Source organism: Aspergillus foveolatus, assembly GCF_047715535.1.
Source record: "Aspergillus foveolatus strain CBS 279.81 unplaced genomic scaffold BDW70scaffold_42, whole genome shotgun sequence".
NCBI lineage: Eukaryota > Fungi > Ascomycota > Eurotiomycetes > Eurotiales > Aspergillaceae > Aspergillus > Aspergillus foveolatus.
Window position 1 is genome coordinate 208,744 of NW_027396106.1, and position 15,114 is coordinate 223,857.

General features: G+C 49.1%; 7 protein-coding genes across 7 annotated transcripts; 2 read left to right on the top strand and 5 right to left on the bottom strand.

The window, feature by feature from the left end:
* Window positions 1-183: 183 nt before the first annotated feature.
* BDW70DRAFT_169688 (ATP-binding protein) lies at window positions 184-3,326 on the top strand (the record flags this gene model as incomplete). Its single annotated transcript, XM_073742752.1, has 2 exons — window positions 184-2,299; window positions 2,356-3,326. 2 exons carry the CDS (start codon window positions 184-186, stop codon window positions 3,324-3,326), a joined length of 3,087 nt encoding a protein of 1,028 aa, XP_073593995.1.
* A 674-nt stretch (window positions 3,327-4,000) lies between these two features.
* Window positions 4,001-5,033, bottom strand: BDW70DRAFT_140411 (putative quinol monooxygenase). The gene is made up of 3 exons (XM_073737604.1): window positions 4,961-5,033; window positions 4,554-4,907; window positions 4,001-4,482 (listed from the first exon to the last, which is right to left on the bottom strand). The coding sequence occupies exons 1-2, from the start codon at window positions 4,980-4,982 to the stop codon at window positions 4,621-4,623; spliced, it is 309 nt and encodes a 102-aa protein (XP_073593996.1). The 5' UTR covers window positions 4,983-5,033; the 3' UTR covers window positions 4,001-4,482; window positions 4,554-4,620.
* A 166-nt stretch (window positions 5,034-5,199) lies between these two features.
* Window positions 5,200-6,248, bottom strand: BDW70DRAFT_86953 (uncharacterized protein). The gene has a single exon (XM_073745065.1). The coding sequence runs from the start codon at window positions 6,000-6,002 to the stop codon at window positions 5,463-5,465; it is 540 nt and encodes a 179-aa protein (XP_073593997.1). The 5' UTR covers window positions 6,003-6,248; the 3' UTR covers window positions 5,200-5,462.
* A 716-nt stretch (window positions 6,249-6,964) lies between these two features.
* Window positions 6,965-7,711, bottom strand: BDW70DRAFT_161965 (uncharacterized protein; the record flags this gene model as incomplete). Its single annotated transcript, XM_073741062.1, has 1 exon — window positions 6,965-7,711. The coding sequence occupies one exon, from the start codon at window positions 7,709-7,711 to the stop codon at window positions 6,965-6,967; it is 747 nt and encodes a 248-aa protein (XP_073593998.1).
* A 991-nt stretch (window positions 7,712-8,702) lies between these two features.
* BDW70DRAFT_161966 (Tetratricopeptide repeat-domain-containing protein) lies at window positions 8,703-9,437 on the bottom strand (the record flags this gene model as incomplete). Its single annotated transcript, XM_073741063.1, has 1 exon — window positions 8,703-9,437. One exon carries the CDS (start codon window positions 9,435-9,437, stop codon window positions 8,703-8,705), a length of 735 nt encoding a protein of 244 aa, XP_073593999.1.
* A 2,948-nt stretch (window positions 9,438-12,385) lies between these two features.
* On the bottom strand, window positions 12,386-13,192 carry BDW70DRAFT_161967 (uncharacterized protein; the record flags this gene model as incomplete). Its single annotated transcript, XM_073741064.1, has 2 exons — window positions 12,386-12,813; window positions 12,904-13,192. The coding sequence occupies 2 exons, from the start codon at window positions 13,190-13,192 to the stop codon at window positions 12,386-12,388; spliced, it is 717 nt and encodes a 238-aa protein (XP_073594000.1).
* A 522-nt stretch (window positions 13,193-13,714) lies between these two features.
* On the top strand, window positions 13,715-14,663 carry BDW70DRAFT_151910 (uncharacterized protein; the record flags this gene model as incomplete). The annotated part of the gene is made up of 4 exons (XM_073739361.1): window positions 13,715-14,022; window positions 14,087-14,194; window positions 14,261-14,417; window positions 14,478-14,663. 4 exons carry the CDS (start codon window positions 13,715-13,717, stop codon window positions 14,661-14,663), a joined length of 759 nt encoding a protein of 252 aa, XP_073594001.1.
* Between the last annotated feature and the right edge of the window lie 451 nt (window positions 14,664-15,114).

The following is a 15,114-nucleotide window of genomic DNA, read 5'->3' on the forward strand; positions in this document are numbered from 1 at the left end:
GGAGGGGAATTGGCTGGACATGAACCGGCGGCTGTGCTGGGATCAGCGGCTTTTTCAGTTCTCGAATATAATTCTGTGCCCCGGCCAACGGGCCTTTCGAAGTTCATTGTAACATGTCAATAGGTACTCTTTCCTCGATTCTACAACAACAACACTGACAGCTCCTTCCCCCAACAGAGCGCTATGGCTACCACGGAGCCCACCCAGGGACACGCCGACAGTGTTGCCGTTGCCAGTGTCGAGAGTCCGGCACAGGATAACCCGGGCCCCAAAGACCAGTCTGACTACACTCGGACACTTGAGAAGCGACTCAGTGAGTTGGAGTCCCGGCTGCTGAATATCGAGCTACAGAGCAAAGAATCGGTGAGCAAGCACGTAATCAGCGGCGACAACCCTGAAAGCGAACTCGAGAATGCGGCAAAAAGTCCTTCAGACGACGACGCAGGGCCTGAACCAGAACAGCTCCCTGTCGTGCGAGAAATACGCAAGTTGAACTGGATTAACTTTGCAAACCGCTTCCCGGACCAGAAGGATGCAGCCCTCATTGAACTCCTCATGGCACCGCCGTCGTTGGAAGATGAATACAAGAAAGATGACCTCTTCTGCGCAAAGGTGCGACTTGTCAGCGCCGAGGAAGCCCAGCAGCTTATGGCAACAATGCGAGAGCGTAATGTCTTTCGATCAGATGCGTACCTTCAATCTGTCCGCATTTCGTCCATGCCACTGGCCCGCGAGCTTGTGGATATCTTGGGCTCAGACGATGATATCACAGTCCCCCTAGTCTTTAGGCGACCGTTTGCACCATTGATCTATCATATCGACGACTTCAAGAAGAAGCTGGCCAAGATGGAAGCTGAACTCGAGAAAACGATGGAAGAGGATGTTTTGAGCATATTTGCCTCGAGCGTGGTGCCTACGCAGACTGCAATGACTGCCTCCGAAAAGGCACGCGCTGACCGGATAACCCTTGCTGATGATTTTCGATACCTGATTCAGTTCCTGGAGCGGGAAATACTGCCGTTCGCAAATCTGTTTGACAGCTCTAGTAAGCCTGAGACCTCAAGCAGGCACAGAAAAACATGTTTCCGCGATTTGTGGCATCTGTTTAGGGTTGGCGAGTATATCTACAACCCGGCTGCAACTTTCTCTTTCCAATCGAACCCCAAAGCAGTTGTTAGCGAGAACGGTGACCAGAAGCTATGGAAGCTGTATCGGAAACGAGCAGTTGGCGATAATTTTGAACTGAAATGTTACCGCATTGACCATAATGGCGAAGCCTATGTCTGCATTCCGACTACGTTCACTATCAGTTATTTCAAAGGGGAACAAGACATTGTCAACCTGACGGTCTACCCGCTTCGGTTTGCAGAGGACCACAAAGCCCTCCTACAGGTATACAAGGAGTCGGGCCAGAAGTGCAGAGAGTGCATCGAAGCCAAGTTCCTCTTGCATGCCGGATGGGCTCTGACTCCCGAGTCCCATAGCTCGTTGCAGTACATTGCCAGCGATGTTATTCTCGACGCTGGCGAGGCGATGAAACTCCATTTCAACTGGAAGTTTGATTCAAAATATCCCAGTACAAAGGATTGGGACAGAGGCTACCCGTATAATTTGCATCATGTTTTCTACTGGAGGTTTAAGGACCAAAAAGCTGTCTCCTCGAACATCCAAAATGCCTACTGGGTGGACGACTGGGTGAACCGCAAAGAGAAGATTGACTATTGCGTGCGAGTGGACTCTTTCCTTTCACACGGTATCAAGGGCAGGGAGAAGGAATATCAACTCAACGACGATGACATCGTGCTATTGCCACGTCGGCTTTTCGCCTATGTCCTCCAAGAGCGACGGTTTGTGGCCGTGGAGACTCGAAACCTCTCAAGCGTGAAGGACTCTACAAGCGGCACATTTGAAAACTTGGTGATCAATCCGGACCATATGAGCTTGCTTCAGTCCCTCGTGCATTCCCATTATATGCGCAAGCAGATACAAGATTCCGGTCGATACAGTGTCAACCAGGACATTGTCCATAACAAAGGACGAGGCCTGGTTATCCTCCTCCACGGCGTCCCGGGCGTTGGCAAGACCTCGACAGCAGAAACCATTGCCCATCAATGGAAGAAGCCGCTACTTCCAATAACCTACGGGGACCTCGGACTATCGCCATCGAACGTTGAGAGCAAATTGAAAGACGTTTTTCGCCTTGCTCAGCTTTGGGGCTGCATCCTTCTGCTGGACGAGGCAGATGTCTTTCTCTCCGAGAGAAAAGCGACGGATCTCGAGAGAAATGCTCTTGTTTCCAGTGGGTTTTTCCTTCACTTGGTGCAGAATCATCACTAACGATCAGCTCTTTCACAGTCTTCCTACGGGTCCTGGAATATTACACGGGCATCCTCTTTCTCACCACCAACCGCGTAGGCACTATCGACGAGGCCTTCAGGTCCCGCATCCACATTAGCCTCTACTACCCTGACCTTGGGAAACGCGAGACCAGGAAAATCTGGAAGTTGAATCTCGACCGCTTGAGAGCCATCGAGGAAGAGAGAGCCGCCACAACTGGCAAACCGGCTCTGACGATTGACGTCGATGGTATAAAGAACTTCGCTCTTGAACACTACAAATCAAATCAACAAGGTAAAGGAAGGTGGAATGGAAGGCAAATCAGGAACGCGTTTCTCGTAGCGTCAGCGCTCGCCCGCTACGAGAAAGAGCACCCGGACTCAAAGTCCCAGCCCTCGATCAACACGTCGCCATACAACACGTCGTCTTACGACATTTCAGCAAGACACTTCAAGATTGTGGCAGACGCCGGGGTGGGCTTTGACCAGTACCTCTATGAAATCAAACGCAAGACTCCGGGAGAGCAGGCCCTTTTGCATGGTTATCGCATTGACTCGGTCACCCATAAGTCGCCTCAAGAGCCTGGCAGCCAGTTTACTCCAGGCCAGGGGGTTATACCTCCAAGCAACCAGGGCCTCTTTCCCGGTCAGTCGAGTCCATCCCCACAGGGGCATTATGATGGCCTCCAAGTTCATAATCCTGGATCCCGTCAATCTCAAGCTCAATTTTCTCAGTATGGCTATACAGCGGACGGTTTACGCAGCCAGCCTTTCGTACCGCACGGCCATGATCCTACTTTTAAGCCTTCTCCGCAAATGGGATACGGCCAGGAGTTTGGGATGGGGATGGGAATGAGAAATGAGTATAATCTTCAGCCACCTCCAGTGACTCCAAGCAAGCATTCTTCTAAAGGTTCCCCCAGGGGCACTCCAAGTGGATTCTCCGGCACCGCTGGGCATGGAGATGATGATTCTGATTCTGATGATTGATGTGATGCGCAGCATTTGTTACTGTTTGTCAAGAGCTGCTTTTCGTTTTTAATCGCCTTAGTGTCGTTTAGCTATTATTGCTTGGAATTCTTGTGTATTAAATCCAATAGCACAATCCGTCAATAGCTGCATGTCGAAAACGCTACTTCTTTGCACTCACTAAGCCCGCTGGCCGCGAGCGAGGCTCAGACTTCCCCTCCCTAAGTCGGTTCCCCAAGTCCACCGGCCACCTAGCCCAACCACCAGATGATTTGACGTATGTAACTTCAAACAGTGCAGCACACTAAGGTCCGTTCGTGAGCTGAATCACCGCCGAAGAATATATGACTGGGTGGGTCTGTGCACTGCCGATCAGAAAGCTGCCGTTCATGGCATGGACGAAATCCATGATACACCACCAGCTATAAGGTCTGCCTCTGATGATTACAGCTATATCCTCGGCGGTATTGGCTCGCATAGTATTGTAAAGGACAGTTTGAACGGAAATTTAAGGCCTTCTACAAAGACTCGCTGACTCAGAGCTTCCCTTGGGGGAAACCCAATCCTTCACACCCAGTGGTCGTATGTAACATCAAGAGAGCAGAAGGGAGTTGGGGGGGAGGGGGAGGGAAAAGAGGCTAAAGCTTCAGGAGCGCAGTTTGGTTTACATTAATGCTGATATCTATTATAGGAATGGGGAATCCATGCATTTGACAAGGGGGATTCGACTAGTAGGAGAGGGCCCAAGCACTGATTCCTGGTCTATACCTCCAAATAGTCCAACAGCCTTGTGGACAGAAAGTCTGTTTCGCTCTTCTCCATTTTCTATTTATATACCACGTTTTAGTCTTCTGTATTTCGTAACTTGGCCTCTCTCCGGCGATCAATAATGTACCAGCTCGCCCATCACTGTAGAAATAGGTGGCCCGAATCCCGCATCCATGCCTTTAGTTCGCTGCAGCGAATCCCTTACTACCTTGAAGCCCCGAGCTGAGCAGGCTAGAGTCCTCCAAAGAGGCCTCCATGTTTGGCCCTTCGCCGGCTCAAGCGCCTATACGGGCCTACATGGCTGCGCTGCAATGTTTGAGCGCCGTCGCCCTGTGTGCTGTTGAGATATTCAAGCCAAAGAGATGATGCGATTGAAAGTCTATCTGATCTAGTAACGGGTGTATCCAACCTAGCACGATGCCAAGAGGAGGCATATTAGCACATGCAGAGTATATGTGGACGCAGGGTGTCAGAGCTCACCGCCATTGAATTCCCGTAAAAGTAGGTCCCAGACCTAGAAACCAATGCAAGAGCAATATTTCTCAATTCACTCCTTTTTCTCCTCCAGCTCTTCAAAGCGTCTAAGATCCATAGGCTTCTCCAACAACGGAATGACGTAGGGATCGAAAGTCTTCCAGTAGGGGTTGTTCAAGTGGTAGGTCTGGGAGCCTTCGTTGACGTACCGCTCAACGATACAGAAGTCCTGCGGGTCGTGGACCGATTGCATGACGTGCCAGGAAAGGGTCTCCTTGTCCTTAGAGTAGACGGCGGAGGCTTCCTGGAGCTTGGCGGATAGCTTGGAGATGCTCTCCTGGTCGGGCTTGGCCCTCATGTCTGTAGTGAGCGGATAAGTTAGCTTGGAAGAAAAGGGAGGAGCAATTACGCACGGACGACGATAGTGTAGACCATTTTGGGTTTATGAATGGTCTGTTTATGAATGGCAAATGCTGATGATCTGGAGGTCGACTCTCGTAGCTGTCTGCGACCTCAAGAGAACCCCTCCGGAGTTCTAAGATAGTCCGCTCCGGTGGGGTATACCTACACAATTACACATAGATTCTGCTGTGGATATTACTAGCTAAAGGTGGAAATTTCTAAAATTTCTACCTAAAAGATCATACAATTGGGCTGAGACAATTGTAGAGGCTAGCAACTAAATTGCCTATACATCTCCCAAGACATCCACTGCCAGTTCTTGGCCGGGCCGCTGAACTACGCGACGACTGGGGCTAAGGCAACTCCAAACACGGTGGACACTTCCCCAATGACAAGGTCATATGGTATCCTGACGAGAAGGTACTTCGACTGGTCAACTTGACTCATGAAAACAGGGAGGAAGTGAAGCTCATTGCGATTGGCGCGTATGCCGTCGTAGCCTGTTTGAATCTCCTAGAGCAAGCCCTTAGCTGCTAATACAACCACTGTCTCACCAATGCCGTAAGTTGCCTGTTTGTCCCGTAATCTCCTCTTCCTTCTTTGTTTTTCTCTCATAAATGATCTTTGCTGCAAACTCCAGGGTATCGACGCAATCGACGTGGACGAAGTGAGAAGACTCGCTGCGCTAGTTTCGTTTCGCCTATGCATTCTTACATAGAGTAATGAGACCAGTTTCTTGAAGAAAAATATCTCGTCATTCTCCAATTCGAAGCTTGGATCTTCCAAATGATGATATATGACTGCTGTTTCGAGAAGCAGAGTCGTGTTTGTCCAGTTCCGAAGCGGCCCACTGCACTTTATCGTTTCGGTTTCCAGACACTTCGACGAGATGTACGCGAATGTGGCACAATCATCAGAGTCAGCGAGTATTCGCGCCCAAGAGCTCTGCTTTTCACATGGTATCTTGCAACAAACGTAGGTGATCATGTTCATGAGGCCATGAAACCAAAAGATACCTTCCTTCCCTATCAATTCCCGTGTGTTGAAGGACATTGAATATCTTACGCATAATGCCCAAGGTATACTGGTACAGTTGAGGAGTGAGCAACCTGAACCAGTCTTTAAGATTTCCTTCCTTGAATGAATCCACAATGTTGTAATTCATCTTGAGATCTTCCCATAGTTTTTGCTGCTCATTAGTGTAGGTAGCGGTAGCAAAGGTTGGCAGCAAATCAGCCACCATCTCTCGGAGGGCGACACGGCGTGCGACACTCGTGCAAAAGCTAACCTGAAGGCCCCAGAGATCATCCAAGAAAGGGATCAGCATTTCATCGTCTTGCTCAAGCTTGGACTGTTTTAGAGTTCTGCCATGCATTTTGCACCAAACACCGTTGATCTGATATAGGACATAGTTGCCAGCCTGAAACCCAGACTGTCTCTGGTTAAGCTCCCACCATGTTGGATATGTACCCAGGAGCTCAAGAACCGTGGATGACTTGGCCCAATATTGTTTCTCGTCAATCGTGCAGAGCCCATTGACTGTAACCACTGCTCCTATCACTACTTTGTGACACCGCTCCCACTTGATAGGAGACCAGTGTTCGGCAGTACATCTCGGCTCCAGTGGCATTTTCGACCGTCGTAAGTAATGAAACCACCCCCTAACCTGATCGCATACGGCAGGTTGTCCAAGCGTCGGGCAATGACCTGTCCCGGGCCCCAGGTATCGAGAATGTCCTCAATACTTGCGAAAAGATCATGTCTTGGCCCAGTCTTTACGAGACAATCTTTTGTCTCTGCGGAACGAAACCTGAACGTGAGAACTGGAGTTTGAATCATTTCGCTCATACAGGTGAGATTGGTCAAGCTTGCTATGATCTCAGGGTATCGACCGGGAGACACCTCGTTTCCTGAAAGCACATAATTTGTTTGCAGAGTATCCAAGAAGAAGAACTGTATGGGCCCCATATGCGCTTGAAAATACGATGAAAAACCTAAAGAGAGGACTTGGATCGCTAGGCAACAATAGTTGAGAACACAGTCGACCGTGTCCACAGGGATATGTCTTGCTGTTGGTGTAAGAAGTTCGAGGATCCACTCTGTGACTGCTCGTATACCGGCGACGTCTGCATTTTAATGCATTCGACGCCCAGAAGGTGCTGTAACTCAGTTTTCATCTGTACGGTGAGCTCAAATTCCATACAGCACATTTCAACCTGGTTAACTAGTGACAGCTCCGGATTGGGCTGGTCGTCCGGAAATCGTATGATGGTGAAGCAGTCGCAGCAGAGACCTGCCGATTGAACTCGACCAGCAGCAGAGGAAAGGCGATCAATGATGCGGTACAGCCTGAAAACAATAGAGTTTCCATCCAGATCATGTTCATTCCCATTTATGGCGTAGGAGATAATAGCAACCGAGTTTTGTTCTTCAAATTTGACGGAACCAGTGCGACTCCGGAGTTCTGGTGAACCAGGAGTAATTCCAGCAAGGCCACAGAGTTCTTGAATCTCTTGCACGATCTCTGTCCGGCTCACTGTCTCTGTAGTCAAGGATTGGCCCTGGGAGAGCCGTCTATTGAAAGAGAATTGATGAGCACAATCTCTAAGGTGCAACCCATGTTGTAGCTCAGCCTCGTCGTAAGACTTTGCCTCTAAATAAATCCAGGGAGAGTCTTTGGCGTTTTCAATCAGAAGCTCTGCAATATTGTCAACAGAGTACCCTAGTTTGTAAAGTTCCTCTATCCAGGCGTATTCGTTCATTACCGCCAGATCAGATCCCTTAACAACCTTCGTATGTTGCCAATATCTTGTGATTCAATAGCTTCCTTCATCGTGTTGGGAGTGTGAGTAAGATGTCGGACACTGTCCTTAGAAGACTGGAAAGGCTTTCCACCCGTGAGATATTCCATTACGGAATCCAACTGCTGGAGCATCCGAGTCTGGTCTACATCTTCCTCATCTTCCTCGTCCTCTCTGTGCTCTCTGTGCTCTCTGTGCTCTCTGTGCTCTCTGTGCTCTCTGTGCTCTCTGTGCTCTCTGTGCTCTCTGTGCTCTCTGTGCTTTCTGTCATCTCCATGATGCTTATGATCCTTTTCTGTCTCGAAGTCCGGCATGACCACCCCCTTCGTCACCGTCATGCCTGGGTCCTGCAATTCGGAAATTGCGGTGTTGTCTAGCTTGTAGGCTAGTGATCTTAAATGTCGATTCAGAATGAACTGACGTCTTCCTCCTGCGTGAGTAATAGCTGAGTGGTTCGGAGCTCCTGGAGATCTGGGTTTGGATCACAGAGCTCGCATATTAACTCAGTCACTCTATTACGCGGAAGCCGATTGACAAAGCGAAGTGCCCGTATATGGTGAGGATTTTTGGCTTCCAATCTGAGATCTGAGATCCTTGAAAAGCCTCCTTAGAAAATGGTCATGGTTTCTTGTAAAATGCGCTCTCCCAAAATTTTCAATGGCTTTTCTGTAATAAACTTGAAGCTCCATTTCCTCAAATATAACTCGTGCGATTCTTTCGGGGGCAACACGTTGGGTCTCGTCGAGTGACCCCGAGGAGGTCGTGCTATCATGAGAATAGGCTTCCGACATGATAGATGGAATGATAGACGTTTCCGAATCTGTGTCCGAGTCCTGCTCCAGTCGCCATTTACGAGCATCCTCTATTTGCCGATTAAGCTCCTTAGCGCCAAGGCGTCCTTGATGTCTGTATATGGAAGCTAAGTCCACCATGCTAGTTAGCGTAGAAGGGTCTACCTCACCCAGACCATTTTTTCTTGTCTCAACCACTCGTAGGTGTAGTTCTCAGCCTGCTGCCATTGACCTTGTCTTAACAGCACAGATGCGAGGTTTGCCATAGTAGTCAAAGTGTTCGTATGCTCCGCGCCCAGCACACGTTTCTGGCTTTCCATCACCTGTATGAACAGCTGTTCTGCTGCCTTCCATTGGCCTTGATTTTGGCAGGTTGATGCGAGGTCGGCCATGCTGGCCAGAGTGTCAAGGTGCTCTAATCCCAGCACTTGTTTCTGGGTATCCAAAACCTGTATAAACAGCGCTTCCGCTTCTTTATATTTTCCTTGACTCCAGTATGTTGATGCAAGATTGGCCATGCTAGCCAGAGTGTCAGGATGGTCTGACCCAAGCACCTGTTTGCTGGTCTCCATTACCTGCACACCAAGCCTTTCGGCTTCCTTCAATTGACCTTGATTTCGGTATGTTAATGCAAGGTTGGCCATGCTTGTCAGAGTAATAGGATGCTCTGGCCCTAATACCTGTTGTCGGGTTTCCATCACTTGCACCTCCAGCGCTTCCGCCTCTTTCCATCGCCCTTGATTCCAGTATGTTGATGCAAGATTGGCCATGCTTGTCAGAGTATCAGGATGCCATGACCCTAGCACCTGTTTCCGGACTTCCGTTACCTGCACCGCTAGCCATTCCGCTTCTTTCCAACGCCCTTGAGATTGGTATGTTGACGCGAGGCCAGCCATGCTGGTCAGAGTATCAGGGTGCTTCGGTCCCAGCACCCGTTTCCGGGTTTCCATCAATTGCACCCATAGCTCTTCTGCTTCCTTCCATCGTTCTTGATTCCAATATGGTACATTAGTATATACAAGGTTTCGCCGGCAGGTGGTTTAATTGCCCCCTTCGTTCCGAGGTCCCCAATATTAAAAGAAAGCTTTCGCCCCCGAGACTCCAGTCACTGCTGCATATGCTTGCCAAGATTTGCTCCTGTGACTGTCCGCACAGTCACATATGCCTTTAATAATAAGACACGGAACATCAATCACGTATTCTTGCTCCCTCCATGTCGAATGCAATGACCTCCTCCGTACTAGCAATGGCATCTCGGTTCCACCCTGATTTCACCACTGTATCAGTGGAGGCGACTGCTCCAATATGTACGGACACTTTGGCTGCTTCAAGAGACTCTCGACAACGTATCATTTGGCTCTTGTCACAGCCAAGATCATTACAATCTTTTTTTCCAGTGCGGCCTCACAAATCTTATCTGGCGAGTCATTCTCCAAACAGCAGCACCCAATAGAAGAGCATTCCCGTAATGCTTGTGAAGATAAGAAGCCTTGAAAAGAGCATCATTGATTTGTTGATGGTGCCACTTCTTGCTTGCCTGCTGAAGTGTGTGAACGTATTGCTGTATCTGGTTTTGAAATTCCTTGCGAGCATTATCACCACTAAGGCCATCCAGAAGAGTTCGAATTTCTTGACTTGGCCGGCCTAGTGTATACTTAACACCAGTCTTCTGTGAAAGACCACCGGGGTATCGTTGGCCAAATGTGTAGTCAAGCACGGCGTCACCAACCACAACATCGCCTAGAAATACCTCTCGATCATCTGGTGTTGATGGAGGCCCTCCACAGATACCAACAATTAGAACAAGCTCAATGCCCGTGTAGCTGACTCGCAAGCTCGAGGCAATACTCGCAGCTCTCCCTTTTCCTGTTCCTGGCATGCAGCACAAGACCACATTATGATTTCGAATTCTCCCATTAATATATGAATTCGCGTCACCGGGTTGTTTGCCGTATTATCTGCCCAGCCGGTCATAGGTCTCATCGAAAAGGGCTTCAACAGCCTCAGCTTCAAGAGGAAGAGTGCAGGTAATCGCGATCGCAAAATCATTCCGGCTTATGGGTCGCATTTCGGCTGGAAATATTAAAGCTTACCCGACAGCTCAGTTCAGAGATACACAGTTTCTTCTTTCACATAGACTAGACAGCGAGGATGTTGATGAGATGAAGCTGGGTGGTGATCACACCTGTGTCGTTGGAGATGAGTTTTAGTCCACAGCCTTGCCATTTCACTCGCCAACCACAGGCTGTGATAGCCGCTCATGGAGGGGTTGTCCATGAGGCTGGCATCAGGCAGTCTAACTAAACAGCCAATGATGTATTTCAATAGCCTTCGCGAGACTAGATGGTGAAGATTAGTGATTCACAGCCTGCCTAGCAGGTGGAAACTGTTCATTCGCGATAGACGAATGATGTGAGGAATAAGGGAGATTATTCTTTGCTACATGTTGACCTTGAAAACCTCGATAATAACATCGTTCAAGAAATCCAAATGTGGGAATCATGGCAGACCGACCTGACTGGCCCACGATCTGTACCTTAGAGATTCAGACGGAGCTAAAACGCGAGAGAACGGCGATGCCTCCATATCTTGATTTGTTTGCACGGAAATTCTTGAAATTTATTATAATTCGGTATTATTCTGGCGCATATGGTAAGGGAGTACTCTATCCTACGGATATTACGCAGCTTGTCCATTTGCAAAAAGTCTAATTCGCGTCCCAGCTGTAGATGGGAGTGCCCAGGGCTTAGGGCTAGACGAACAATGAAGGCTGGAGTGGCCAGGGCAGTTGTGCAAGGCAATGTAAGGCTAAAGGGCAAGTCACGGGCGAGAGCCAGCATCGTGGTCAATAGGAGAAACAATAGGTATACACAGCTTGCGCCCTTGAGGGGATGGTGTTCGTTGTTCTCAGAGGCATAACTGGGGCCATGCGTAGCTGATCGTTATTAGCACTGGTTCTATGCATGAACGGTCATTCTTTATCAAGAGCCGGGTATCAGCCCGAGTTGCGGTATGTTCTAGACATGTCTATCATCTGCTTGGATGATCCAGCGTATCCTGGTATACTAATGTCAGTCTACCCAGGCGCGTTTACCAACGAGTTAGATCAGAAAATGAGTCGCTAAGCAGTTTATTATTACAATTACTATCAACTGGAGAAGACCTCTCCTCTCTAATCAAACATACGGCAGCCTGCTCGATTCGCCGGCGATCGGCGCATATAGAGATCAACATTCCTCCTGCGACCAAGAGGAATACCTAAATGACTAACTATAAAACCCCTATACAGACTATTAGTATGATATCAAGACATTCAATATAATTTTCTGTTGCAGGCTGTGTATATAGATAACCGGAGAAAGGGAAGAGTAGGTAAAAAGAGGGGAGAAGAATACAGGATCAGATATTAAAAGGCGCATTAATAAAGGCATCCGCTTCCTAGTAGGCTACATGTATGTAGTCGATACAGCTTCATTCTGCCCTCCTTCCCCTGTCATTGCATAAGAAGCAGGATCTTCAAGAGACAGAGAGAGAGAGCGCTTAAACCCAAGGAAGCCCGCGGCGGCGCGCGATGGTGATTATCTCAAAGCGTCAATTCTGATTCTAGTGGCTCGACTACCGGCATAATTGGTTGCAGTTTGGCTCTTGCGCGCTTGGTAGTAAGTAATCAGCACGACTTCTCCGGCTAAGGTTGAGTACTTGATACCATTGGGAGCAACGCATGTTGTCCGAGCCAGAGGGCGAGCTTAATCATGTTTTGGGCAGGATTTGTTATTTGGTATATGTCTACCCCAACGTTCTGACTCGGATACGCACTTCAAACAGAGACCATCTGTAGTAGAATTCACATACACACATAACTTACACCAGACGCCAAAAGCGCCTTCGCATATTGCTCATGCAGCCACACCATGGGCCCAGGCATTGGGAGCTTCCCACCTGCGGCCGGGCCCAGCCCCTGAAAGAAAACAGTCTTGCATCCAAATTCGACAAGACCGTGCTGCTGGTCGACGGATGCCGTGAGCTCAATGAGCCCGTCCAGCGGCCGCAACCCCCGATTAGGGATTTTATCGCCGCCGCGGATGAAAATTGAATGGCCTTGCTTCGACCGCTCAATCACCTCGAAATGGCCCGCAATGTCAGTTCCCGGTTTGTACTCGGATTCTAGCAGCTCTGAGGGATACCATAGCGGTGCCGGTCCTGGCGCCGCTGGATCGGTTCGACTCGTCTCTTTGTGCAGAAGTGCGAGGAGGATCCGTTGTGGAGCGAAACCTGTTGTGATGGCATGAGTTGGGCATATTCTTGTCAGACTGGCCTATACGGTGATTGCACAGTAGCTGGAGCAGGATGTTCTGTACCCACCTAAACCACCCCAGATACCTCCACAATACCGCTCTAGAAGCTTGTCTTGGTCCGCGCGGAGCTTAGGATCTACCTGAGATAAAGGAACTTTCTTGATATGCAGGTCGTGAATGGTAGGGTTGCCGTAGGGGTTATATCGCTTGAAATGCTCAGAATGGAAGATCGGGTCGGACGATTCCAAAGGGACAAATTCGATATCTCGTGTGAAAAAGAAGAAAGAAAGGATCGTGCAAGCTCCGCCAGTCCCGACTGTGCTGCCCAAGATCCTCCAGGGGACCGGCATTCTCATTCTGGTATTTGATAGATATACCAGTAAGATAAAAAAAAACCAGAACCGACCGACTATATCCACGGCAGCCGTTGGATGCTATCTGCGTTTAGGGCACGGATTCTAAGCTAAGCCCGTTTGGGTCGGAAATCCGAGCAACCTGAGTCGGAGAGCCGAGATGCGCACCGATGAGCGGTGCATTACCAACGAGCCGGGTAGTGAACAAGTCAAATGAGAATTCCGGGAGTTCCGCAACTTGTTGTGCCTGGATCCGTATGGTAAACAGAAAAAGCCTATCGGTGGCTTCCCTGAGCTGGAGCGGATCACCTGCGGCAGTAAGCACGGCACCGAATCCGTGGGTAAGCATGAATGAACGTTACGAATACTTCTGCTGATCCAACAAAAAGAATAGTTGAAATCGGTGTGTCCTGAGCCGGGGTACCGGTTCCGGCTTAAAGGCTGCGCTCCCGTCTGTCTCCTTAAGCGCCATAATGGACCGGTTTGACAGCCACCTGCATCCATCCAGCAAGTCCATCCCCTGTCATGTCAGCCATCGTCGTCACAGGCAGCTCGCGGGGCCTCGGCCTCGAGCTGGTGAAGCAATTGTCTGGCCGAGTTAGGGAAACCGGCGGTTTAGTGATCGCCACAGCTCAACGCTGCTCTTCGGCGTTGAGCGAGGCGATCGCCCAGTCAAACGGGTCGGCAGTCTTCGTTCCCCTGGACGTGACGGATGAAGAACAAGTCGCTAGGTCAGTGAAAGAAGTACGCTCAATTCTGAACGGGCGCAGCTTGGATATTCTGGTCAACTGTGCGGGCGTTCATGGAGAGACTCACGGGAAGGTTGCTCTTATGTATGTATTATCCTTCGTAACCGCTAGTGCCAACTCTCAAAGCTGACATTACATGGGGTGGTAGGTCTGGCCTCGAGTACCACTTCTCGGTCAATGTAGTTGGAGCGCATAACGTGCTTAGGCAGTGCATACCACTGATGCAAGACAGTGCCGTGAAGAAAATCATCAACATGTGAGTCTAGTTTCGAATTTCCCGGTGGCTATGTACTACTGACACGGCGTCTTCTCTTCTCTCAAGCTCAAGTGGCTTTGGATCCATAACATCAGCACAGGATTACGTACATGCGCCGTGTCCAGCCTACAAGATCAGCAAGGCCGCGTTAAATGCACTTACTGTACAGTATGCACTATCATATCGAGACGAGGGCTTCACTGTCGTTGCTGTAAATCCTGGAGTGAGTTCTGCGTCCGTGGTGGAGCCGATTCACGTTGTAGTCTCGACTGACATCCTACAGTGGATTCAGAGTGATATGGGTGGGAAGAATGCCGATCTGACTCTCTCTCAGGGCGCGAAGGCCGTGTTGGATATCGTGGCAGTTGTCGAGACCAAGGATAACGGGTGTTTTAAGAATATCTGTATACCCGGATGGGACGGGTCTGACGGTAGGAATGTATATGATGGGAAGGATCTCTTGTGGTAAATATGGTAGATCCCATAGAAGTAGCGTATAGCAAAGCTACATACAAAATTATATAGAAATGGCTTCAGGGCTAAAGCATGCTGAGATTGTATGTTTACAACTTTCGCCCATGAGTTCTTCGCAATTAAACCTTTCTGACAACAATACTACGACAGAACAATAGCGTATGAGATTTGCGATCCGCTTGAAAAGGGTAGAAACTCCACCAAGTCCCTGGGTGTGGTTGAGGTGAGTCAACGGTGGACGATGATTAGTCATCTTGTCACCATAACGTAATCCACCACCGAGCTGCGCGGACCACCGAGCTGCGCGGCCAAATATGGAAAAATTATGTTCAGAAATATAAACAAGAACTGCAAGGCTTCAGACAAAACAGATATTACAATTTCCTATCTGAATAAAACAGCGCTATCTATTAGTACATGACAATCTATTATGTCCTGTCTGGTTG

Excerpts from the sequence above, each read along its gene's own strand:
- BDW70DRAFT_86953 (XM_073745065.1), bottom strand. The coding sequence starts at position 6,002 with ATGTCCTTCAACACACGGGAATTGATAGGGAAGGAAGGTATCTTTTGG.
- BDW70DRAFT_140411 (XM_073737604.1), bottom strand. The coding sequence starts at position 4,982 with ATGGTCTACACTATCGTCGTCC. Across the intron at positions 4,908-4,960 it reads GGTCTACACTATCGTCGTCC|ACATGAGGGCCAAGCCCGAC; the intron begins GTGCGTAATTGC and ends CGCTCACTACAG.